The 25392-nt window shown below is 41.2% G+C and overlaps 1 protein-coding gene across 11 annotated transcripts in view; it reads right to left on the reverse strand.

Moving 5' to 3' along the window:
- Positions 1-25392, reverse strand: part of AOAH (acyloxyacyl hydrolase) — a 198448-nt gene that overhangs the window by 61304 nt on the left and 111752 nt on the right. For all 11 annotated transcript variants that reach the window (XR_004183253.1, XR_004183252.1, XM_031665358.1 and 8 more), the window contains one exon: positions 13877-13968. Coding sequence is in view for 9 of the 11 variants with exons in the window: in XM_031665358.1 (XP_031521218.1) it covers positions 13877-13968 (92 nt within the window). In the remaining 2 variants the exon portion in view is untranslated. The remainder of the gene's footprint in view (positions 1-13876; positions 13969-25392) is intronic.

Genomic DNA, 25392 nt, shown 5'->3' on the forward strand with positions numbered 1-25392 from the left:
TCTGGGCCTTTTTTGGAAAACCCTGCTGTCAGCATCTGTGGGACTCTCCTCTTGGGATGTTCAGATTCCACAGGGAAGGGTCTTCTAGTCTGCAGCCAGGAGAGTACAGATTGGGTTGGCAGCACTCTGGGGCATGCAGGGAAGGGTCCTCAACATTTAGCATTCATGCGTTTTCATAGGACACTCCTCTCCTCATTTATGTTTGGTGTCTTCGAGTCCAGAGGCCCTTGTCTTTAGCGTTTCCAGAGAACAAAGTTCTAGTCTTACTCCAGAGTAAGGAAGGGGCAGTTGACCACCTGTGGAGAGTTGGAAGGGGTCTGAGGAGCTAACTGCTCTTCAGCAATCTTCCAACCAATACTTCTGGTTTAGTCCCACCTGCATTACTAAAACTCCCACATGTAACCAATCCCTAAGTCTTCCGGGGCTTCTGCAGTGTGAACTGGGCTGCTTCTTGGCATTCCCTCCCACCAGCTTAGGATGCAGCTTTCCTGAATCTACTAAGTCAGTTACCACTCATCTGTCTGATTTCTAGCTTCTAACGTTTTGTGGCTGTTGGCTTTTCTTGTTCTCTTTGTCCTCATGGACAAATTCATTTACTGTTGTTAGAGTAGGGCTTTTCAAGGGAGGGATGTAAATGCTTGTGTTCAATCTGCTATCTTACTCAAAAGCCTACTCAAAAGCCTGAAATGGATACCTTATACACTGCATCGTTTATGCCCTCTGCCTTGAATATTTTATTATATTTTGGAAAAACAGATGGGAAATGGGCACTGGATCTGAGTATGATACTAAAATAATTTTATGGTCAATAAAGAGGAGTCATTTTTCTTTGGGGAAGTAATCCTTACCTATTTAGTCACAAATGTATTTTTGATCATTCTAAGAATGGAATTTATGTACCAAAATATTGTTTTGCTCATGTCCTGCTCATGAAGAGTAAAGAGTGTGGGTATTAATATTATGGATACAGTTAGTTGCACCTTTCATTATAAGAATATAGAAATCTTTACCAATAAGAGATCATTTTATTAACATTTCTGACTAGAAATAGTATCTAGAATTTTGGGATGAAAGTCTTGTACCAAGCACTAGAAAGTATTTCACATAGTAAAAGATACTGCTTTCTTTCATCCCCATCCCAAATCTATAATCTCTCTTACACATTTTAGGAATTGCATTTCTCAAGGAGTGTTCAGAAATCCTGAGTATATAGTGAGATCAATATAATATTTTGATATGTCTGCAAATTGAGAAGATAGCTTTATAGAAAATTATATATATGCAGGGTCTTGAGATTGTAGTCATAGGACAAGCTGAGGCTACTAGGATGCTATGCATAATGAGGTTAAACTATCACGATCATTCTGGTCTTAAATCCTCCTCCTCTTGCTCTCCTTTCTCCACAAAAATCCAGTGTCCCAGTGTGATCTTGTATTTTACTCTTTCTGTTCTGTTGCGTATATCAAAATCCAGTCCAATGTGCTAGGAGGAGGTGACTGCTTTCGGGCTTGTAAGCTGAGGGATGCACAAGAGGGGTACTTTAAATTTCTTTACTCCACACTTTGCCCAATGCCTACAGAACTGAATCCTTAACTCCGGGCACAGGTGTGGAAGTTAGCCATGTTAACTTTCCAGTTTCACCGGCTCCTTCTACTGGAGGGCCTGGCAGTACGGGCATGTCATGTGAAAACACACTGGTTGGGTTTTGATTTCCAGCACCATAATTCAAAATGAGTAAAACTCAAAGAGAATGGCTGTTACTCTTCCCAACATTGGCTCAGGGAACACAAAAAAATCACTTTCTCTGAGAGCTTCCTAATGCCTCCCCCAACGCATTTCAGTAGAACAAAACAGAGTAATATCAAGAATGGGCCTCAAGAGTAATGTAGACAAATTAAAGAGGTTGATTTAAAATGGAATAAATGATTGCCTCCTATGTTGATTCAAGGCAGAACCTTGAATCTGCCTGGAAAGAGGCAAAAGTGGAGTTCTTCCAAAGCCTTTGTAGCCTGCCAGAGATCTCTGAGGTAAACCAGATGTGATACGAGTCAAGCAAGACTGATGTAGCATATTCTGATGAAATTTCTTAGTCAATGTTTTTTGTTTGTTTGTTTGTTTGTTTGTTTTGAGACAGATTCTCACGCTGTCACCCAGGCTGGAGTGCAGTGGCGCAATCTCGATTCACTGCAACCTCCGCCTCCTGGGTTCAAGAAATTCTCCTGTCCCAGCCTCCTGAGTATCTGGGATTACAGGCATGTACCACCATGCCAGGCTAATTTTTGTATTTTTAGTAGGGACAGGGTTTCACCGTGTTGGTCAGGCTGGTTTCGAACTCCTGACCACAGGTGATCCTCCTGTTAGGCAATTTCTGACTCTGCCCAGAGGCACAACTTGCTTGGGTATAAATTATGAGGCTCTGTTAAGTTGAATCTTAGGGAATAAGTCAAAAAAACAGGCTCCAGCACTAGGGTTGATGAGAAATACCTGGGGACATTTGATGTAAAGGGTTAGGATGGGGAGTAAATTAGGATAAAATTAGGTAACTTAGAGACTAGACAGGCTTTAAGACTTTATCCAGGGACCTTTTCTGCTAGGAAAATTTAAGAAAACGGTGGATAACTTTCTTTCTAATGCGGATGGAGGTCAGGCCAGCATGGGGCCAGGGAGATAGACTGAAGACCTTTTAAGATTCCTTTCAGTCCTTTGATATTAGCCACATCCCAGAGTTCTGTGTAACCCCTAACTCACTGCATCATAGAACAACTAAGATGCAGCCTCAGAGAGTGATAAACATACAGAATATGACTCACTGTGGACTCAGAGAACTGGCAATAGGCTAATTATGCAGAGGTGAGGATGGCTACAGAGGAGGTCCTAGGAGTTCACATACAAAAAGATTAGCAGGACGGCATGATAAATTTTGAATTTGGACCAGAAAAATAGTACAGGGAAATAGACTTCAGAGGCATTGTGTTCAATAATTCATGAGCTACTAGACTCAGACAAGGCTTCCTACCTGTTAGGTTAACCTCTCACTGAGATTTCCTCCCCTCCTGTTCTCTGAGCTTGAAGCAGTTGTAGCTTTCTCCATCCTGGCCTTTCCCAGCCCCAGATTTGATTCTAGGCCACTGTATTAGGGTAAACATTAAACTGTGATAAAATGGAGACATTTAAGGCTGTGGATGCTTATACACCTGAAAAGGTTAGTTGTGACATAGCAGATGGTTTTAATGACCTAAACAGCATTTCTCAAAGGATATTCTGTGAAACACCAGTTTCTTTGAATTTTTCTCATAAAACACACATACGAATTCTACATAGTTCTGTGGTCAAATAAGTTTAGGAAATGTTTTATATATTTTTGAATATTTTATACTTTTTTGAGGATATACAATGCTTTTTGGCATAGTGAAGGCTATAATAAGACTTATACCAAATAAACTTGTTTCCCTTTATTTAAATTAACATTTCCAAAACTTGTTTGACTTAACACGTCTTTTAAGAAATGTGTGTTAGTACCCTTTAACATCTTGTGGAACTCGTATTTCATAGAAGAGTTTATGAAGAATATTGATGAATTATCTCTGTGATCTGTATTTAAGTATTGAGGTGGCCTAAAAGTCTCAAGTTCAGTCAGTTACAACGATTCTACTAGAGAAATTTGTAGAGTGTTCATTTACTTTGATTAATCTGGGTTGTAAAGTTATATCATTCTGGGCAAAAATTCACATCAAGGTTTGACTTATCATTAGCCAAATTCACTTCTTAGCAAATCTCCTCTTTGTTTCATTTTTTCCACTTGGCTACTGAATTGATGTTTCTTTTAAATTCATTTTCTCCTATTTGTTGATTACATATGGCTAATATTTTAATGTTAATTGTGTGATTTAATATTTTAATTAATTTTGCTAATCTCTTACAGAATACTTATTATAGGACACACTTAGAATTCCAAGGGTTTAAGTGACACTGATTTATTTTTACATATCACATCATGCAGTTCCTAATTCAGCTACACTCCTTTGCCTTTGTCCTTACTGTTTCCCCCAAAAGGCTAATCCCAACAAATCTTATTTGATTTAGACAATCTGAGAAAATGCACGTGAAGGAGGTTTGCAGATTGTAAAGCTCTCTACAAGGGCAAACTGATATCCTTACGAGTTGGTTTAGCAATTCTTTTATTGAGCGCCTGCCATGTGTCATGTACTGTGCTAGATAAGAGGGCTACAAAATGAAGTCACCTGATTCCTGCACTCAGGATGCTAAGAGTCTGGGCATGGGAAGGTGGAGCGTGAGACAATAAGTAAACAGGTATTATAAGTGAGGTGACATTGGTATTGCAGGACATGATAGGATCTCAGAAAATAATCATCCAGTTAGATGCGGGTCAGTATGAAGGGGCTGTCTGGAGGGGTATAAAAAAGAAACATAGCTGAAGACAGAGAGGCTCGGGGATGATCCCTGAGGGGTAGGTGCTGCAGCATGGGCAGAGGGCAACATGCTGTCTAGGACAGAGACAGAGGATAGGACAGAGACAACGGGTGATGCCTATGAAAAGATGCTCAAACTCACTAGTAATCAGGAGGTTATAAGTGAGAACAACAATACAATGATGTTACAGTGGAAAAAATTAAGAAGATGAACAATATCCACTATTGGCCAGGGTGTAGGAAAACAAATATTCTCATATATTAATTGTGGGAATATAAATTGGTATAGCCCTTTTGGAGGCCTTATTAAAATTAAAAATGTAAACATTTAGATCCAATAATTTTTTCTTAAGAAATCCTCACACATATTCCAAAGAGTCAGTACAAAATGCTCATTGCAGCATTATGAAGAATAATGAGACTCTGGATATAAGTTGGATGTACACCTGTAGGAGAAAAAAACAACTATACTATGAAACACTATGCAGTATTGGACAAGAAGGAAAAGAGCTCCAAGAAGTATTGTTAAAGTGGAGCACTGATTTATAGTATGTTATATACAATATGATAGCCTTTATGGGAAAATCCCAACAAAGTGTTCATTTCTTCACGTACAAACGAAAATACACAGAAAGGGCCTGGACGGAATCACACTAAACTGATCACAGGGCTTTCTTCTAAGAAAGGGAGTAAAACTGGGGACAAAAAGTGGGGACTTCGGCTTTTACTTTATACACATTAATATTTTTTGTAAAATGAAAATATATTCATATTTTGAGTAATTAAAAATGAAAATTTAAAAATAAATAGGGAAAAGGGGAAGTCATTGCAGGTGAAAGGATTTGTCAATATATGGCAAGGAGAGTCCCTCCACCAGGATCCACTGTGTCTACAGATGGTCCTTCTTGCCCAAGGATGGTGCCTCCTTATGCCTGGGTCCCATCCCTTCTTGCCTTCCCTAGACCTCATTCTTTCCTTCATTCCCTTTCTCTGCCTTTTGGATCATCCTATCAATACAAGTATGCTGCAGGATTTTCCATTTTAACAAGTCTTCTGGGTCTATTATTTCCTTGCTGCTATTGCCCCATTTCTCTGAAGCAAAACCCATTAAAAGTTGTGCATGCTCACCTGGGCTGACGTCATCACCTCCTGAACCCATTCTCTCCAATCAGGCTTCCAGCTTTGCCCCACTGAAATGCTTCTGCTCCAGGTCTCTCCATGTCCCTGTCTTGCACACCCAGTGGTCATCCTCAGCTCTCATCTTCCTCTGCCTCCCCCAGCATTTGGCTGATGGTCTCTTCTCATTTGGACACACTTTCTTTCCTTGACCTCCAGGACTCTAAGCCCTTCCAGTTTTCTTTCTACTTTCAGGGTTGTTCTTTTTCAATCTTCTCTGCCCAGATCTCTAAATGCTAGCATCCCCTAGCCTCTCTGTCTTCAGCTATGTTTCCTTTTTATACTTACTCCTTAGAACAAAAGCTCTCAAACTTTTGCTCTCAGGACCACATCACACTCTTAAAATTATTGAAGACCTCAGAGAGCTTTTGCTTATGTGAGTTAAAGCTATCAATGTTTATCACATTAGGTATTAAAATTGGGAAATTTAAATGTACATTTCATTATCAGTTCATTTTAGATTATTATAATAAACATGTTAACATGTCACTTTTTTTCTGAAAACAAATATGTTTTCCAAAACTCTCCAAGGATGGCATTGTTTTACATTTTTGCAAATATCTTTAATGTCTGGCTTAATAGAAGACAGTTAGAGTCATGTGCTTCTGCATTCAGTCTGTTACGATGTTTTGGTGAGAGTATATTAAGAAAATCTAGTTTTGGCCGGGCTCAGTGGCTCACACCTATAATCCCAGCACTTTGGGAGGCCGAGGTGGGTGGATTGCCTGAGCTCAGGAGTTCACGACCAGCCTGGGCAACATGGTGAAACCCTGTCTCTACTAAAATCCAAAAACTTAGCTGGATGTGGCGGCATGTGTCTGTAGTCCTAGCTACTCGGGAGGCTGAGACAGGAGAATCGCTTAAACCTGGGAGGCAGAGGTTGCAGTGAGCAGAAATCACACCACTGCACTCCAGCCTGGGCAATAGAGCGAGACTCTGTCTCAAAAAAAAAAAAAAAAGGAAAGAAAATCTGGTTTTATATACGCATGTAGTTGGAAAAGGGAGGAGCACTTCAGTATCCTTTTTAGATAACTATGGATAGCTGTCTTTGATTCTACACAAGAATTCGACAAGTAGTAGTTTCTTAAAGATTGATTAGTTGCAAGGTGGAATCTGAAATTATATCAACGATCTTTTACACTTGTTACATTAAAACGCATTGGTCTGTCTTGCACTTTTAATGAATCTTTTACCAATGCATTATCTAACTCATACACTAATATTTAGAAAATATTGGTTCCTGAGTTATCAAGATATTCCAAATGTTGATACATTTAATGCTATAATATTAAAAAAATCATTTTTTAAATATTGCTACATATCACATTAGAAGAGTCTTAGACTATTAGGAAACTGTCAAGTTCACACGAGAAGATGGAAATTTTTCAAAATTCAAATATTTTCTTTGAAAGCTCAAATTTTATGATTTTCAACCAATACTGTCAATTATTTTCCTTGAAACTACAAGCTCATTTCATTCATTTTAGATAAAATATCTGCCATATATCCAAGTCTGAAAAACCATGCTTTGTTATCAAGTAATTTTTCAGCAAAAATGGTGTTCTATGAAAAGTTAACTCAGCTCTTATCTTGCCTACACAAGTACTTTTCCCCAAGACAGCCATCATACTTTGTTAATTTATTATACAGTACAAATGTTTTATGCATATTTCATATTTCATCAGATTAAATTATTTAAAAATCAATTTAATAAAATTAATAATGTTTTTTCTGCTTTGTACTATGTGACATTTTTAAGGGAGGATGTCCCCCTCTTGTTTTAAACTGGGAGTGTGTGGAGGTAAAGAACAGAGTGACTACTAATAGAGTTTGGTGCCAGCACTTGATTCACGCTAATGTGTCAACAGTTCTACCTACCATTGCTTTTGTACCATCTGTACAAATGGCTACATAGTGAAAAGCCAAATACTGTTTTAGTATTGCTGTGAAAGTAGTTTTTTACTTGTGGACCCCTTGAGAGGGTCGTAGCGACCCCACAGGGGTCCATGGACCACACTTGAAGAACTGCTGCTATGGATACTATCCCACTCCAGTCAGCCTCACCCAACTTCAGAGGACCACCTCTCTGGTTAATTATTTGTTTTGCAAAGTATAATTATAACAGGGCTAATCATCTGCAATTATGTCACATGTAATTTGCGAATAATGGATTTAATAAGGTTATTAAGCCCATTAGTGTTTAGTACTTACGTGTCCTTTTTCGAAACATGAAATTAGGTTAGCAAATTTTAGCTGCAATTCCCTACTCTCCAATTATCTGGCTTTACTGCCCCAAGTGACTTGGTTCAGTGTTGTCACACTGCTTTTCAAAATTATTCTCTCATATAACATCTATTGGGTAGGAGAGAGTAGATAACCTTTAACGCTTCGATTCCAGGACCTCTCTCACTAAAGATGTGTTTAAATGCCCCTGAAGAGCATTATTGTGCCACTTATAACAATGGCTTTGTCTGAACATTTGCTACATCTTTGGTTCAATATGCCAAATTTAAGCTGGAGGCAGAGGGAGCAACATTTAATCTAGAAAATGTCATCTGGTTTGCACTCATTTTTGCTAACTACAGATCTCAGTCTTATTTCTCCAGCTTGGTGTGATAATTTTGGTAGCTGCTTTTGGTTATTTTGGCCTTCATTGCTTTTTATGATGAAGTTTAACTTTTTACTTTTTTGAAAAAGCTCTGATTGTTGCCCTGTTTTTCATCCTTATCCTTGGCCTGCAGAACCCTACTGACTGGACTGACTCCTGGCCCCACCTTCAGAACAAGGGGATATGAACAGCCAGAAATGCTCAGTTTAGATATGTTGGGTAAGGGTGGCTATTTTTGTTAAGGATTTAGATGCCTGTTTTCCTCTTTTGGGTTTGCTGGAGAGATACAGTAAACATAAAGGACAATAATGGAGTCCCACGTTTATTTACCAGCCTGTCAAGCACTCAATATCACACAACCCAGGGCTTACTGTGCATGAGACTGCACTATGCCACAGGCTATACCTTGGCCAAACACTGTTCCAAGAACATCAGGCTCTGACCCATAAAATTAGCCATGTCTTGTCTCAAGGTACAGGCTAGTTAAGGAGTGGGTAGCAGAAGCAGGAGTATCTCTCTTGAGCAATTTTCCTCAGTACTTCTAAACCAAGTAGCATCATGAAGTAGCATCATGTTGCCCAATAACCATGCCCAGTGAGCGTGGGAGAGAACTTCAGAGATCATCTAGTCCAACTCAATTTGAGCACATAAATGAGGTTGAGGAATGCTAAATGTTCTACCTGGAATAACACAGAATGAGCACCCTTATAACTGAAAATACAGACTTCCTTTCACTCTATCATGCCTACTCTGGGATTTTAAATGCTGCTTTCAAATGAGAAGTCCTTCCTTCTTGTAAACATTTTGGTATTGTTTCCCATCTTTCTACATGTGGTATTAGATCTTTGGTTTCTTTAATGTAAGCAGGATTTTCCTGTTATATGAATTGCTTTGGAAAGTGATCTGAACATGAAGTACTGTTTTTAATTTTAATTTTTTTTTTACTTTTTTTTTTTTTTTTTTTGAGATGGAGTCTCACTCTGTCCCCCTGGCTGGAGTGCAGTGGCCGGATCTCAGCTCACTGCAAGCTCCGCCTCCCGGGTTCAGGCCATTCTCCTGCCTCAGCCTCCCAAGTAGCTGGGACTACAGGCGCCCGCCACCTCGCCCGGCTAGTTTTTTTGTATTTTTTAGTAGAGACGGGGTTTCACTGTGTTAGCCAGGATGGTCTCGATCTCCTGACCTCGTGATCCACCCGTCTCGGCCTCCCAAAGTGCTGGGATTACAGGCTTGAGCCACCGCGCCCGGCCTATTTTTACTTTTTTAAAGACAGGGTCTGGTTCTGTTGTCCGGGTTGGAGTACAGTGGCATGATCATAGCTCACAGCAATCTCAGCAGTCTCAAACTCCCGGGCTCAAGCAATTTTCCCATCTCAGCCTCCTGAGTAGCTAGGACTACAAGTACATGCCACCATGCCAGGCTAATTAAACAAACATTTTTTTTAGAGATGAAGTCTTGCTATGTTGCTCAAGCTGATCTCAAACTCCTGGCCTCCAGTAATCTTCCCACCTCAGATGCCCAGTAGCTATTTTCAGTCTTTTAAAAATACTTTTTTCTTCCTATTTACAGTTATCCTGCTCTATTGCCAAGCTCTTAACCCCCACAGATGTTTTTTTTTTCTGCTTTTGACCTACTCAATTCCTTCCTGAATCACACTGAAGAAAAATCCCAATATTTTTTTTTTAAGGGATATCACTTACTGAATTTTCTGAAGCCCGAGTCAAGAAAACAGGTTTTGTTAACATCAACTCAACTGAAAGAACTAAAGGTTTGTAAAACTAAGAGGTTATGTTTGTCATTAATGCATGCACATAATTTCAATTAAAGTTGTCTCATGAAGGGGATAATAAATTTTGAGAGGACAAAGAGCATAAACAAAGAATGAAAGGGAAGGAGCCATTTTCTCTCCTGATGCTTTCACAAGGTACATTTTCCAAGAACGCTGTTGATACCCATAGCAGGAGGCTGATCATGATGGTAGCAAGCACATTCTGGAGATCCAGTTGAATAGAGAAATCCACTAATTCTGTGGATAAGTATTTGGATTCAAGGGACATGTGCCCAAAATGCCCACGGGAGCTGTATACACCTCTCAGAAGTGCTGCTTCTGGGTCAACATTCTTTTCATTTTCCTGATTCCACAAGACGAGGACCTCCATCACATGCTAATATCTTTGACATTTTATATACTTTATAACTTTTTTATTCCTTTAATAAGGAGATTGGCCTAGCACAGATTATCTGCGGGCATAATTTATACAATGGTATATGGATAGTTTAGCTGTAACTACTGCTGGGAGGGACATAGCGAATGGCGATCCTACCCATGCAGTGTCATGCTGCCTCTGTTTCTGCTTAATGGGGGAATCCATTGCAACTCAGATTCCAAACAGAGCATTTCCCTTTCCATCAAAAGGAGTTGGTATATTCTTCTTCACTCCAGCTGAGTGGTAGCGAACACAGGCACAGTACACAGAAACAGCTGGCAAAAAGAGCATTCTGAGAGGAACAGCCAGGGAGCTTGGGGTCCCACAAACACAAAGAAAGAAAAGTTCCTGCAGGGGAGGTGAACAACCAGCTACAGTGTGTGCCTCAGAAATACAACAGGTAAGGGCAGGACTTAGAGTCAACACTAAGGAAGTTGCTTCAGCAGACTATGCGTTTTTTGTAAGTAGTAATAGAGAACTGAATACAAAAAGGTACTAGGTCAATAAAGACTAGATCAGGATAGAGATGATTTTCATATAAGCCATACCTAGATGATCACTTACTTTGTGAGATGGCGTCAGAATTTCTCCGCATAATGCTTATGAGTTAGAAACCATTCATGTCTGAAGACTCTCAACTTTTCCTCTTCCCCTTACCCCATTATCATGCTTGATGGAAGATCCTGTCTGCCTGCTGGGCACGATCAGGATGATGGGTAGAAACTTCTGCAAGATTGGAGAGCTAGTGGGATTTTACATTGATAAGGGAGTAAATCCCTGGTGGGAGGACAGAACAGATGCAGAAAGGAAGAGGGAGCTTTCCTTCTCATCTCCCAACAGAAACTAAGAACAACCGAACAGAGTCTGGGAGCAGGAGCTAAGTGTGGGTCAAGTTTCGGGGAAGTTTAGATTTAGGAAATGCAGGGCAACTACTGGTGTGTGCGAGCTGTAAGTAGAAAGAAACGAGGAAACACATTTTTATCTGTTTGCTGGGCATAGTGAGTGGATTCCTCTTTCATTCCTTGAGTGACTCCAGTAAAGATTTAAACTACTTGGAAATTAATTTTAAATATTGGATTGGTATTTCTATTATGGCAACTTCATGGGGCCAAAAGGTAGTTGAGGTTTATAGAGTCAATATGTAAAAATTTAAGCTTTCATTAAAGGCACAGTAAACTGTTCATTGTTCATACATAACTAATTCTTTTTGTTATTGTCATAAAAGCCTTGATAGAGAGAAAATTCCAGATACTTTTATTGAGAGATGACTAGACTGGGTGGAGGGCACTTAAACATATCTATTTTTTTCTTTTCTGATGTTGCCATCCGGGGGATGACCAAGGTTCTCTCTTCCATAAACCTGCTTTGGCTGGGTTATCTCTGGATGTGTTCCAGGTAAAGACAACAGAGGCTGTAGCAGAGGGAAGAGGGGACTGAGGCTGGGGCTCAGGAGGTTCCAGATGTCTGGGCTTATGGGGACCCTAAGGAGGCATATGATGGGTCAGTGAAACAGGGCAGGCCACACCTCCACATGGGGAGGACTTCTTTGGTTCTTAGTCATTTCTCCATCCCATAGCTATGTTCTCACACAGAGTACAATGGTTAGAGTGAGCCATGTTCCCACTCAAAGAATAAAAACAACACAAAGTTTGGGAGTTGTGGGCTAGAAGCATTCTTGCTCCCCAAATTATGGGAGGCAAGAACATGTCTTTGTTATGATATGACATAAAGTTCCGTGAAAACAGACCCTACCACTCTTGGCTGAGCAACCTTGGTCAAGATTCTTGTTCTGTCTATTTGCTCTTGGATCTCTCAACCACAAATGCAGAGACTAATACCCCCTACCTCACAAGGAGGTTAAATGAGAGAATATCTATACAACACTCAGTAAATGCTTGGCATATAGTTACTTCTTACTTCTCAAAGGTTACTTCCTACTATCCGTATTAGTAAGTATTTTAGTATTTTTACACTAATGACAAAGACTAGCCTTTTAAAAAAAAACATGATTAAGTTTGAAAAGGTGTAACTACACTGGAAAACACATCTCCTTGGCTTTCCCTATATTCACAGGTTATTTCTGTGTCAATATGAGTACGTTTCCCTGAAGGTCAGTTATCTTCCTAATTTCTTCTATACCCCTTTTATCACCCCAGTCTCCCGTGCGTTACCCCCCAAAGGAAGTGACTGTTGATCACTTCCATGAACTCTTTTTCCTCGGAGCCCCGTGGCTCTGTGGGAGACCTGTCATTGCTATATCTCCCTTGCATTACCATTATTTGTTCACTTGTCTCATCTGCCTTAATTGCAATTGACTACAAAGATGGGACAAGCCTTACTTACCTTTAAATGAACACCTGTAACATATGTGCCTGGTTAGGTGGTAAGTATTTAAGAAATATTTTTAAAGCAGATGAGTAAAAATCATCAAATAAATTATTCATGGCATGCGATGTCCTTTGTTCATCAGAATAATTGCTTGTTAAAATAATTAATGTCTCTCCCTTGGGGGTGTTCCTGTTCCTTACAGATTTGGGTAAATCATGCCCCATGTACACTTGCCCTCCTCACAGTTCTCATGGCTTATCTCATGGTGCTTTCCAGCCTTCTGGCGTTGTTGCCTGAGTCAGAGAGGGGCTTTCTAGCTGGTTCTATCCTGCCTTTAGACCTAAAATCAAAGCTCTACCCTTTCTTCTTTTTTACACATGGAAGCCATTCATTTGCCATCTTCCTTGTGCTTATTAACTGTCATAAATGTTTAGGGGATGTTTGGAGAGAAATTACTTCTCATATCTGTGACATTCTACCATTCAAATACTAACCAGGCCCTGCTTACCTTCCAGAGATCAGACAAGATCTGGTGTGTTCAGGGTGGGATGGCCATAGACTCATATCTGTGACTTTCTACCATGTTAGGGACACTTGCCAAGTTTCACCAGCATCACAGGTGTCCCTGCCAAATGGGGCTCTGGGAAGCAGACCTCAGGCCTTAACACCAAGGCATATGTAGTGAATTGGGTTTGTGTGTCACTCAAACTCACCAGGCCTGGTCTCTACAAATCTGGGGCATTAAAGCCAGGATGATTCTAGGACCTTGAAAAGTGCCTATTAGCTTTAGCCATTATCTTTATAAATACTAATTTCTGAGAACAAATAATCAAGTAAACTTTGTTTTTCCTTGAATCAGAAAATTTCAGTGATGTGTTCAGTATATTCCATCAGAAGTAAACTATGGAACTCCACTCCCACTCTGCCCATAGCAGGAATATGCTTTTCTTGCCAGCACTGCTAAAATGCAATTTGCATTACATCCTACTGTATGGTGGATGAATTCAAGTTCATGTTCTAGAAGCAGTTCCTAATAATTCTCGTTTCAACATCTTGGGAGCAACTCCCATCTCTTGTTCTTTCTTTACACAGATGTATTGAAATGTCTGAGGGCATGCAAAGACCCTTACCCAACAGTGGAGTCCAGAAATCCTGTAACACCAGAGAGTTGGGGCCAGTCGAGCTCATCGGTAAGGGCTGTTGGTAGATTGATGAAAGAATTCTAAGGAAAACAATAAAGTAGCAATTATCAAAATGGTCATTTATTTCCTAAAGGTAATAAGAAAATTCATGGCCTGAGCATCGCTCTCTGTCTGTCTGCCTCCCACTCTCAATCTCTCTTTTTAAGGGCTTTTGGTATTCAAGGCAGATGCCTCTAACCTTCAGCTTCATCAGGGAAGTCACAATGATCAGCACTACCCTTGACCTGTCTTCTACTCAGCTCTTGCGAAACATGCAGGACATTTGGCATCTCAAGCACTTGGGAGGGATGCTTCAGCAGACTGAACTTCCCACTCTTACATTTTCTGAGATTTTCTCCATTTTGCAGTTTAGGCCATGAGAAAGTCAATCATCTGAAAAGTAATTAATCTGAAAAATAATGCCCAATCCCTCAGAAAAAAATGCCTTCCCTGGGTTCAAAGCTATGGCCTTAAGGCATTAAGGTGGTGCCCTCTGACCTTCCTGGGGGTCTCAGACATTTTAGAGAATCTAACTGTGGTTCCTTTCCCCACAAAAATGCACATGTATTTAACCTGGCCTATGATTTCAGGAGGCTCATGGACCCCCTGCAACTCCTGCACAATTTGTCAAGAACTCCTGATACAAAGTGTTGACAAAAATAGGATTCATTTGAACCACATTTCTATGGCTTGTGCAAAATCAGCAAAGAAAAATGTGATGAGCTACAACCTCGTATTGTTCCTTTTATGAGTGACTTCTGGGACTAATCTCTCCTGTGGTCTAATTTTTAGAAAAAGCGTATCTAAATTGGTATGTTTGGAATAGGGCTGCCAGATTTAGCAAATAAAAATAAAGGGTGCCAGGCAGGTGCTGTGGCTTGTGTCAGTAATCCCAGCACTTTGGGAGGATTGCTTGAGCCTACGAGTTTGAAACCAGCCTGGGCAACATAGGTAAAATTGGTTTCCACAAAAAATAACAAATTAGCTAGGTATGATGGCATGTGCCTGTGGTCCCAGCTTCATGGGAGGCTGAGACAGGAGGATTGCTTGAGCCCAGGATGTCAAGGCTGCAGTGAACCATGATCACACCACTGTACTCCAGCCTGGGCAATAGAGTAAGACTCTGTCTCAAAAATAGATAAACACATACATAAATAATAAAGGATGCCCAGTTAAGTTTGAATTTCAGGCAAACAAGGAATAATTTTTTGGATTAGTATGTCTCGGAATATACTTATACTTGAAAAATTTATTGTTTATCCTAAATTCAAATTTGACCGAGTATCTTGTATTTTATCTGGGCATCTTTCTTTGGATAAAACCTTTAAAAGCCAATATTCCTTTTTTGCCTTCACTGACAGGAAGCCTCCATGAGTGGCTGCAAGAAGCCTCTGTATTTCTCAATATTGAAAATCCATGTTCCCTTTGGGTAAACGTGAAAACCTTGAGTCCTCCTTTAATGCTATTTTAAAATTTAAAATAAATTAAAGTATATCTAAAGACAAGCACGTCAAAGCAATTGTAGTTTTAGCACAATTTTCCAAATGGCACATGCCCCTGATCTCCTGCTTTTTTCCTCATCCATGAAGATCCCTCTCCTAAAGAGACTCTGATGCTAGAGGCTGTGAGGGAAAGAAAAGCCATTAACCCCTTGAAAATATGTCTTTATTGTTCTTTCTTATTGCAAGGTAGTACATGGGTTTGTTTTAGAAACGCAAACATAATCACTTACAATGCAGAAATGAAAGCCCCCCCATCACCTTCCCCTAAGAGATAACTCTAGTGAGATAACCACGGTTAACAATTTGTGTCGTGTATACAACAGTTTATATGTGAAATCTACCACAAATCTTTAAACTGGGAAAAACTCAATCCTCCTACTTTCAGAGAGATAGAGAATGATAACTCAAAATAAATAAAATGCAAATTTATATTTCTTAATTGTGGACTGTTATGGGTTGAGTTATGTTTCTCAAAAAGATGTGTTGAAGTCTTCACCCCACCTCCCACCTCAGAATGTGACCTTGTTTGGAGTTGTTGCAGATGTAACTAGTTAAGAAGAGGTCACACTGGAATAAGATGGGCCCCCTATGACTGGTCCTTATAAAACAGGAGGAAGAGACAGAAACGAAGACACGGGGGGAAGGCCACGCAACGGTGGAGGCAGAGATTTGAATGATGCTTCTGTAATCCAGTTAATGGCAAAGATTGCCAGCTGTCACCAGAATCTGGAAGACAGGCATGGAATAAATGTTCTCACAGACTGCCAAGAAGGAACTAACCCTGCTGACATCTTGATCTCAGACTTCCAGCCTCCAGAATTCGGGGACAATCCATTTATGGTGCTTCCAGCCACCTAGCCTGTGGAACTTTTATATGGCAGCCAAGGAAACTAATACGTGGCTTGAATTGGACAATATGCTTGTTGCTTTTGTTATTCAAAGGACTAAGACATGAACCCCTTTACTGTGTTTACTTTCAAAATAATTCTTAGAACAAACAAATGTGTTCAAAAGCAGCAGTCATCCTGTGATATCCTGTATATTTTCTGCAGGTCTCTGAGCTTCCTCTGCTCCTCCTTCTTCAATTGCCTCCTCCTTCCACACATGCCATGAAACCTCCATCCTTATTCTTATCCTAAGTGTGATTTCCAGCACGGTTGGGGCTGGAAGAGGGAGGAGATGGTCAGGAAGTATGGCGTCCTGGGATGCACTTGTATTAATGATGATTTATCCTCTTTAAAGAACCAGAAACAACCCCATGGAAAGAAAGCTCCCAGTAAATCTTGGAGGACCATGCAGTCTCAGTGACCGGTACTCTGTCACCCCTTAGCATTCAGCACCCACCATTTTCTGCTCAAAACTGCACCATTACTGTGACTCAGTTATTCTGTTTGGGTTTCTATTTCTCCTGCCACTATAAAGCAAAACTTTTCTCTGTGTTTTATCTTATTTTTCCCTACATCTTTCTGCTTACAATGTGTGTTTACTGTAGGATTTGAGAATATTCAATTCTGCCAGACAAGACAAGAAAAACAAATAGAATGGATGAAACTCACAAGATATGTTAAGCAGAGATAGTGAGTAAGCAAGTGGCTTGTGAGATGCAGGCAGAATTTATGAGCTGTGTTGAGTCAGTAACCTGCAAAACACGTTGAAATGTACAAGAATGATAGTTCTTTTCCATCCCACTCCCTCACCTTTTTCTCTGTCATCTGTGCAATGGTAACTCCAGACTTGGGAAACTGGATGAGGAACTAGGTTTCTGATTCTGTCTGGGTCTGCTCTCCCTTTCACAGGAAGGAGTTAGACAAGAACTATGCAGGCATAGAGATACCCTCTGTAGCCTGGCACACTAAGGGAGGGGTAAATAATTCTGAAGTGTGCCAGCAAAGTAGAGAAAGGGCTTTGCTCTAGAAATCAGGTGATCTGTCTTCTATGTCTAGCTTTACAAATACAGAGAAGAAACACAAATCAAGAAAACTCCATGATTGGCTCTGACACCACTGGAAATAGGTTCCGTACCCCCTGTAGCCCTCATTCTCAGTCAGGGGTGGGTGATGAAGTTCTTGTCTTCAGTGGCGGAAGACGGGATGTTGAGAGGAGGGGTAGGGTAGGTGGGAAAACGGCAGGCAATCCTGTCTTGGGAAGTGGAATCTCCATGTTCCTAACGTTCTCCAAGCTCAGTTCTCTCTGGATCAATCTGAAGAAATGGGGCTCAGCTACCTGGGAGATTCCGGGAATCCTTGCTGATATCTCGGAAACCACAGTCAGCCTTGGAATCATCCCCAGCAGGATTTCAGCTGGAGTGGACAGTGGCTGGTGCTGAATCACAACTGGGGTCAGGGTAAGTTTGCATTCCTCAGCGGGAGCCCTGGAAGGCCCAGGCAGACCAGCTGCATAGGTTTATCCTGGTCATTCGATTAACCTCAAAATATAGCAAGCCTGTGCTTTCCTGGTTGAATGTTTTAGACTTCACTTCTGATGTTAAGCCAAGGTTTTACTGTCATTAGTGTGCAAACTTGGGGAAGATGTATTTCAGTTTCAGTATCTTCAATGGCTATAGAAATATCACCTTATTTACTTCAGCAAGACTGTGGGGAAGACCAAAAGACAGTCGGAAGCAGGTTGACAAGTCAGAGCCCTACTATGTGAAGCATCATGTTTAGGGCAGACCACCTAGTGTCCCTTTCCAAGTGAACTGTCCCAGGTTTAAGAGGAGTGACATTTATTTGTTTGCCAGATAATAGAAAAGGTTTGAGCAGACCAATAGAAGCCTGGCATATTTTTTTCCTTAGTAAATTTGGTAGATAAAAATGAAAAGCAGTGGCTATTAATAGCAAATGTTTTATAGACCCTAGCAAAAAGAGAATGTTTAAGTCCTATCACATTAAACACTAAAAGCTTTATTCATGCAACATTATATCCAAGATATTTCAGGCATTTGAGGCAGGAGGAATGCAAATTAAGATTTTCCTCATCAACTCCTGCTTATTCCTCTTGAGCATTTATGTTCTTAGGAAACTAGTTTTAAATGTACCTTAAATGTACATATGTGAAAAAGACTGAATATTTACCAAGAAAAATTTTCCAAACTTAAAGAGCATGAGCAACCTAGTGAGTGTTAGATCACTACTACATTGCTTCAAAATTTCTTCTGACCTTTATCAATGATAGATATTTATTTTTATGGCATAGTTGGCATGTGTATACTATTTTGTGTAATATTTCATTTAATGTTTCCCTGTGCGTGGGTAGGTGTGTGCGTATTTCCATGCATCGACAAAGCCCACTGGTTCCCATTTTTGATGGATATTTAGTAAATACAATAATTTGAATTTGGTAATATTTTAAGCCCTAACTTCAGCAAGCAATTGATGTTCTTAAAGCTTTGTTGCGTGGGAGAAAGAGAGTAATGACACCAATCCCTCATTCATCTGATTCTGCCAGTCTTCCAGCAAAGCAGGCAGTATCCTCAGTGCCTTCCTTCACTATTTACATTTGGGCTCTCTCCATCCTGCACTGCTGTGGACAATCTGCACAGTATATTCCCTTTTCTATTACACGTACCTGCATTAGACCTGAATTGATTATTTTCAAACAGTACAAAGTCACGTGGAGGAATCTAAGTAACCACTGTTGGAAAAGGATGAAAAATGTCATCACCAGTTAAATAAGCATTGTTTTATCCATTCCCCAGAATTAAAGTATCAAAGCACATGGGGAATTGTTACTTTACCAAAAAAAAAAAAAAAAAGAAAATAGCTCTTGGGTTGGTATTTTTAATAATGCTGGAGAGTTTCAAGGCCCGGGGATCAGAGACAAGGGCTACCTGCTTAACGTTGGGACCATAGGTCTCCCAGTTCCACTAGCTGGCTTCTCGGCTCCTCCTCCATCTGTCCTGCAGTGGTGCCTGCAGAAGGTAAGCAGGGTTCCTCCTGCTTTCTGTCTCTCAGTCCCACCATGCCACCACACCACCTCCCATCTGCTCAGGTCCCCACCCCTCCCATCACCTTAGTGCCTTTATTGTGGGAACACCACATTATGCAACTTTCTGAGCCTTCCTTGGCCCTCACACACACTTTCCTGCCCGACTCCCATTTCTGTAGCCTCTGCTACATGAATCTGTCCTATAAATAAATGTCTACTTATTCACGATGCTTGGATGTGCTGTTTCCTAGATAACTTGCATTAAGCCAGAGTGGGGAAGGGAACTAATTCTGGGTTCCCCTTATGTGCCAGGCACTGAGACAGGAAACTTGCACAAATTGTTCAATTCAATGACACAACTCTATGAGGCAGCCTTCCTCCCTCCTCTCCTCTCTCTCTCCCTTCTACAAACACTTTAGAGCAACTAACATGTATCAGATTGGATATTCCCTCTAATAAAGAACAAGTACTCATACCTCAGACAAACAGCAGCAAATTAAATGACCAACCCTTAACCCAGTGAGAGTCTCTGGGAGGACCTCGCTTATGAAGGGCACCTTCCCTTGTTGATTCAGGCCCCCGGAGGACTTCTGTGTTTTCTGTTGTTAAAAGAATCCCTTATGCAGGGCAGCGCAGGGCCCAGGACTGCTCTGGTCTGAATTCAGAGTGGGTCTGGATGACTTGCCAAGGTCATAGATCTGGTAAATAGCAGGGCTGGGGTTTATACCCAGGTTCTGGTGAAACAAGAAAGGGAGAGGCTTCCCATAGCCCACTTGTATCTGCTCCTTGCTTTGCCCCCAAGCTGCCAAATCCCATAAAATGACAAAATGGGCCAAGCTGGGCTAGACAGTCCTTGAACATGAGGCTTCCTGGTTGCCTGTTTAGGGGGTAGTCTCCCAGATACTGCTTTGGGTGAAAAGTTCTGAAGTCCACAGATGATTTGAGAGCTGCCGCCATCTTTTCCTTCTCTCTTTCTCTTGTAGGGAGGCCGTGTCTAATTTATGAAGAGTGGAGAATGAATATTTTGGGGACAAATACGGAAACCATATGTGACCCTACACAGAAACTCACACACACCCTACTCTTCTGCACCCGGGGCCTGTCTGGCCTGACACATCCCGGGGAAAGGCCCCCAGGGAGACGGCACACACCACTGCTCTGGAGGTCTGTCTTCCAGTGGGGCCTGGCAGATGAAGTTCTGGGAGAATAGAGAGAGGATACATCATCTGGTTTCTGCCTCTGTCATCTCAGGCTTAACTAGATTAGGTAGCACAGTTCTCATAAACTAAGGCTTTAATATAGACAACTTCAAGAAAGTAATTTAACTCTGTGCATTTGATTTGTAAACCATATAATCTCCCTTGCAGTGAGATGAGTCTCATATTGAGGGAAAGTCCCTGTGGCCCTATGATTCATTATACACACAGAGGCACACAGAGGAAAACAGGGGTGGAGAGAGGGGGAAGGGGAAGGGGAGGGGGAGAGGGAGAAACATCAGGCACCAGACTGTGCTGGGCACTCTGTTGGACATCATCCCAGGCAGCCGTGGGCTCCTTCTTCATGAGACTCACCGTTCTAGAGAGGCACAGACAATAAACACTTCCCATATGGGTAACCTAGAACTCTTTCCTTAACCCTTCTGTGCTTCAGTTTCATTACCAATAAAAATAACTTAATAATAGGACCTATCTCATTGGGTGGTTGAGAGAATTAAAAAAGATAATCTATGCATGACATTTAGACTTGTAAGAACTCAATAAAAGTTGGTTGTCAGTCGTATTAAGGGCAGTCCAGAGTACTGTGTCAGTACATAGAAGGGACATCTGTCCCACATGTGGGGCTTTCAAGAAAGGAATCTCAAAGGAAGTCTTATCTAATGTGTGAGTCCTGGAAGGCTAGGAAGAGAGAATCAAGCACAGAGGGGCCGGGGGAAATAGTTCCAGCATTGCTAACACCGCATGCAAAACCCCAGGGCTAAATTCATCATGTCATGTCCAAAGGAGACCAACAAACACCAAGCATTGCAGTTATACATTTTCATGTAACAGGTAGCCCCCAAATTTAGTGACTTAAAATGTCCTACACACCAGCAGACCAGTAGCAATAACTGCTCAGCACCTGGTACGATGCTTATTTGATGTACATTCAACTTCAGTGAAATAAGTCATTTTCAGGGAAAAAGTAGAGTGTTTCCTCTTCAACCCTCTGCCAGTCCAAAAGCTTATGGGGGCAGTGAATAAACAATCAAATAAAAAATTCTAGCAACATATGACACGTAAATACAAAGAGGACAAAATGGCAAATAATACTCCATGTTTCATCATTTTGCTTGAATGTAGCTCTTTTTATTTATTTATTTTTACCTTGTCAGCTCCTCTTAGTTTCTTTCCTTTCCTTTTCTATTATTTATTACTTAAGCTCTAACTCTATGATTTATTTATTCAATGAATGAGTTGAGGGATGCATTTCTCTCACTGCTGCATACCAAATGAGAACGCATTGTACAGTTAAACTCTTTCTACTGAATTCCCTTCCTTCCATTGTTGTTTTTTCCCCCCTAGGGTGATTGAATAACTTTTTTTAGATTCATAAAAGCAAGAAAACAAGAGTATAAAATATCCTCTTCATATACAGAGATAACCACAAATCAATTCTTTTCTAAGGCCATTGAAACAAACAGAAAAAAAAAATTCCTCCAAGGGCCAGAAATGAGCATGAAGAGGTACACATCCTCGAAGCTGACTCTTCTAATACCTTTAATTCTGTAAAAGTTTAGTGATTTCTAAAACAGCCAGACTGCAATTTGTCTGGGATGTGGGTAGTTTTTCTTTTTGGGGGATAATAACTGGAATTTGATACCAGAAGTCCAAGGTCAAGTTACAGAGGGGAAAGTGGAGAAGACCTCACTGGGGCCACCTGCTCACCAGGACTGACCTGGCCTCTTGTTCCCCATGACTGTGATCATAAATGATGATCTCTTTTTCTTTCTCTGCTCTCTTTCACTTTATACCAAGAGGTGGTCCCAAAACCTTGCCATTCCACCCCTCTGGGCATACACATCTGCTGGCCCCGGGTGACTGCAGCAACCTCTGGCCAGGAGCCCTGCCTCCTCACTGTCTTCCTATATCTTCAGTAGTGTTTCCCAGAGTCTCATAGGGAGCTTCTTTGAAGTACAGATCCTGATTGGGTAGGTTTGTGGTGGGGCCCTAGAATCTCATTTTGAATAAGTGCCCTACATGACTGCAATGACTGGCCACGAAGGGAAACCCTAATCTGCAGGCTTCTGTAGCTATTCAATGTCATCCTCCACCACAAGGAATCTCCATGTCCCCAGCCTCTCCTGACAGCCCTCCTCTCCTACCCCCTCAACAACCTGGGTCCCCCTGAACCTACCCCTACCACCTCAGACCTCCAGGTCTCTCCACAAGCTCTTCCTCCAGCTCCACTGTCTTGACTGCTCAGTTGCTAATCAACAGCCAAGAGTTGGCTACATCTGGACTTCCTCTCAGAGCCTTCCTTGCCTGCCCTGGCCTTTCTCTCTTAGGCATCCTCTTCTAGGTCTCATGGTAGCTTGTGCATGCCTAGCTGATTGCACCTAACCCTCTAGCACTAGGGCAGGGGCTGGCAAACTGTTTCTGTAAAGGACTAGACAGTAAATATTTCAGGTTTGCAGGCCATTTGGTCTGGTATGATGCTTATTCGATGCACATTCAACTTCAGTGAAATAAGTCATTTTCAGGGAAAAAGTAGAGCATTTCCTCTTTGACCCTCTGCCAGTCCAAGAGTCCAACCTCTGAGGTTTCTCTTTCTCTCTGTTGTGATTGCTCAGTTCTGCCGTTGTCATAGACAATATGTAAATGAATGGGCATCACCGTGTTCCAGTGAAACTTAGTTTACAAAATCAGGGAGGGCAGCGTCTGGCCCAACAGCCATAGTTTTCTGACCTCTACTCTAGGATCCCACAGACTCAGTTTGTATCTGGGCTCCATGTTTAACCTTTTGTCAGTTAGCTAAACTTGCTAAGTCTCAGTTTCTTTATCTATAAAATACATATAATAGTAGAGTCATTTCAGTATTGTCTTAGTCCCTTTCCTGCTATAGTCCATATGCTGCTATATTTTCTCAGTCCATAGTCTGTTATAGCAAGATACCTTATAGTGTAATTTATAAACAACAGAAATTTATTGTTCACAGTTCTGGAGACTGGGAAGTTCAAGATCAAGGTGTTGGCAAATCTGGGTCTGGTGAAGGCCTCTGCTTCGTAAATGGTGCCTTGTTGCTGCATTCTCACATGGGGGCAAGGGAGTTCTTTTACAAGAGCACCAATCCCAGCCTTAAGGATGAAGCCCTGATGACTTAATCCTTTCTCATTGGCCCCACCTCGTCATACTAACAGTGGGTATTAGTTCCAACATATGAATTTTGGGGGACACCAACATTCAGACCATTGCAAGTATTAAATAAGATAATGCTAAATAGGATACTTGGTATTTGGTAAGCACATGGTAATATTTGCTTTATATTATTATTATTATTATTGTTAATTATTGTGAGCTTATTTATCTTCCCAGCTAGACTTTACATTTTCTGAAGCTGAGCTGGTGCTTTTCACCTCCAGAGCCCCAGTTATCCACCTTTATCTATTTCTCTGTTTTTAATAATAGAACAGTGATAGTTGGGCATAGGGCTGCCCAGCCGCGGACTGCAATTCTTAGTCTCTGTTGCAGCCTGGTGTGGCCATATGACTAAGTTCTGGACAATGGGGTGTGAGAAAGAAGTGATATTTACCACCATCGTGCCAACTTCTCCCAAGGGATGTATGCGCCTTCACTTGGTCTTTTTTCTTCTCTCCAGGTGACAGGTGGCAGGATTAGGGGCAGCTACCTCGGACCCCAGGATGAAAGCTGCATGTTGAGGATGATCTAACTTTCCCCCAGCCCTGGACTGCTTCCCTCTGGATTACTACATAAAAGGAAACACTTTCATCTTAAGTCACCAAATCTGGGACTCTGTGACCACAGCTGAGCCCATATCCTGCCCTGTTAAGAAGAGCTGATGCATCTACTCATTCTTGTTGGCTCTGAAATACATGTTACCAACATGAGATCATGACCTCTTTGCTGCTTTCTGCTCTGCTTTCCTTTGAGCTCTTTAGCAGTCAGGCTTAGCGATGCTATCCTCAGTTTCTGCCTCTGGAATCTTTGGACTTTGTACTTCATGCATGCTTTTCCTTATATTCCTCCAGGATTGTGGTTTAGCTCATCACTCTGCCCAAACTCCAAACCATTTCCTTGAGCAGAAATTCTGTATGATTTCCCTAGGAAATTATGTAGAATCCAGTCTTGACCCCTAGATATTTGACTAGAGCTGGGCTGGATAATCTCTGCCTACTCCCACTCCTTCTAAGGAATTGCATGGAAGGAATTAGTTGAAAAAAAAAATGAATGAACAGTGTATTACAATTAATTCCAACCACCCAACATTATTTTTAAATGATGGAATTTTCTCTTTCCATATCCCAATGAACTTGAGATTCTAAGTGTTTCCCCTGTGATGAGTAATTTCATGAGCTCCATTTGATGGCTAAGGAATGTGGGGGAGAGTGAAGCAGGTGACAGACATAATTAACCAGGGGGCAAGAGATTGTCCTCTAGTTGCAGCAGCAGGCATTGACGGACTCACACTGCCTTCTGATACAGAAGTATTTCATGTACTGGCAGAGCAGGTGTGTGGGCTGAGTAATTATAAATGCTTTTCAGAAGCATGGAATTTAAAATAATTTCCTCTTGTAGTTTTCATAACGACTGGTTTTTGGCTTTTTACTTCTCTCAGAAGGCAGCAGGGCCAAGATGGTGGATGTTTTCAGAACGATGAACCTGGGAGTGCACCCTACATGGCTGGCAGGTGAGAGACCCGGATTTTCACCTTGGATAGGGAGAGAAGGGCGTCGAGTTGATCAGAATTCAGGAACGGCCCGTCTGGCCTGTTCATGAACAGGGAAAGGAAACGGAAGAACATTCTGTCTCTTGTGGCCTG

This window comes from Papio anubis, chromosome 4 (assembly GCF_008728515.1).
Source record: "Papio anubis isolate 15944 chromosome 4, Panubis1.0, whole genome shotgun sequence".
Classification (NCBI taxonomy): Eukaryota; Metazoa; Chordata; class Mammalia; order Primates; family Cercopithecidae; genus Papio; species Papio anubis.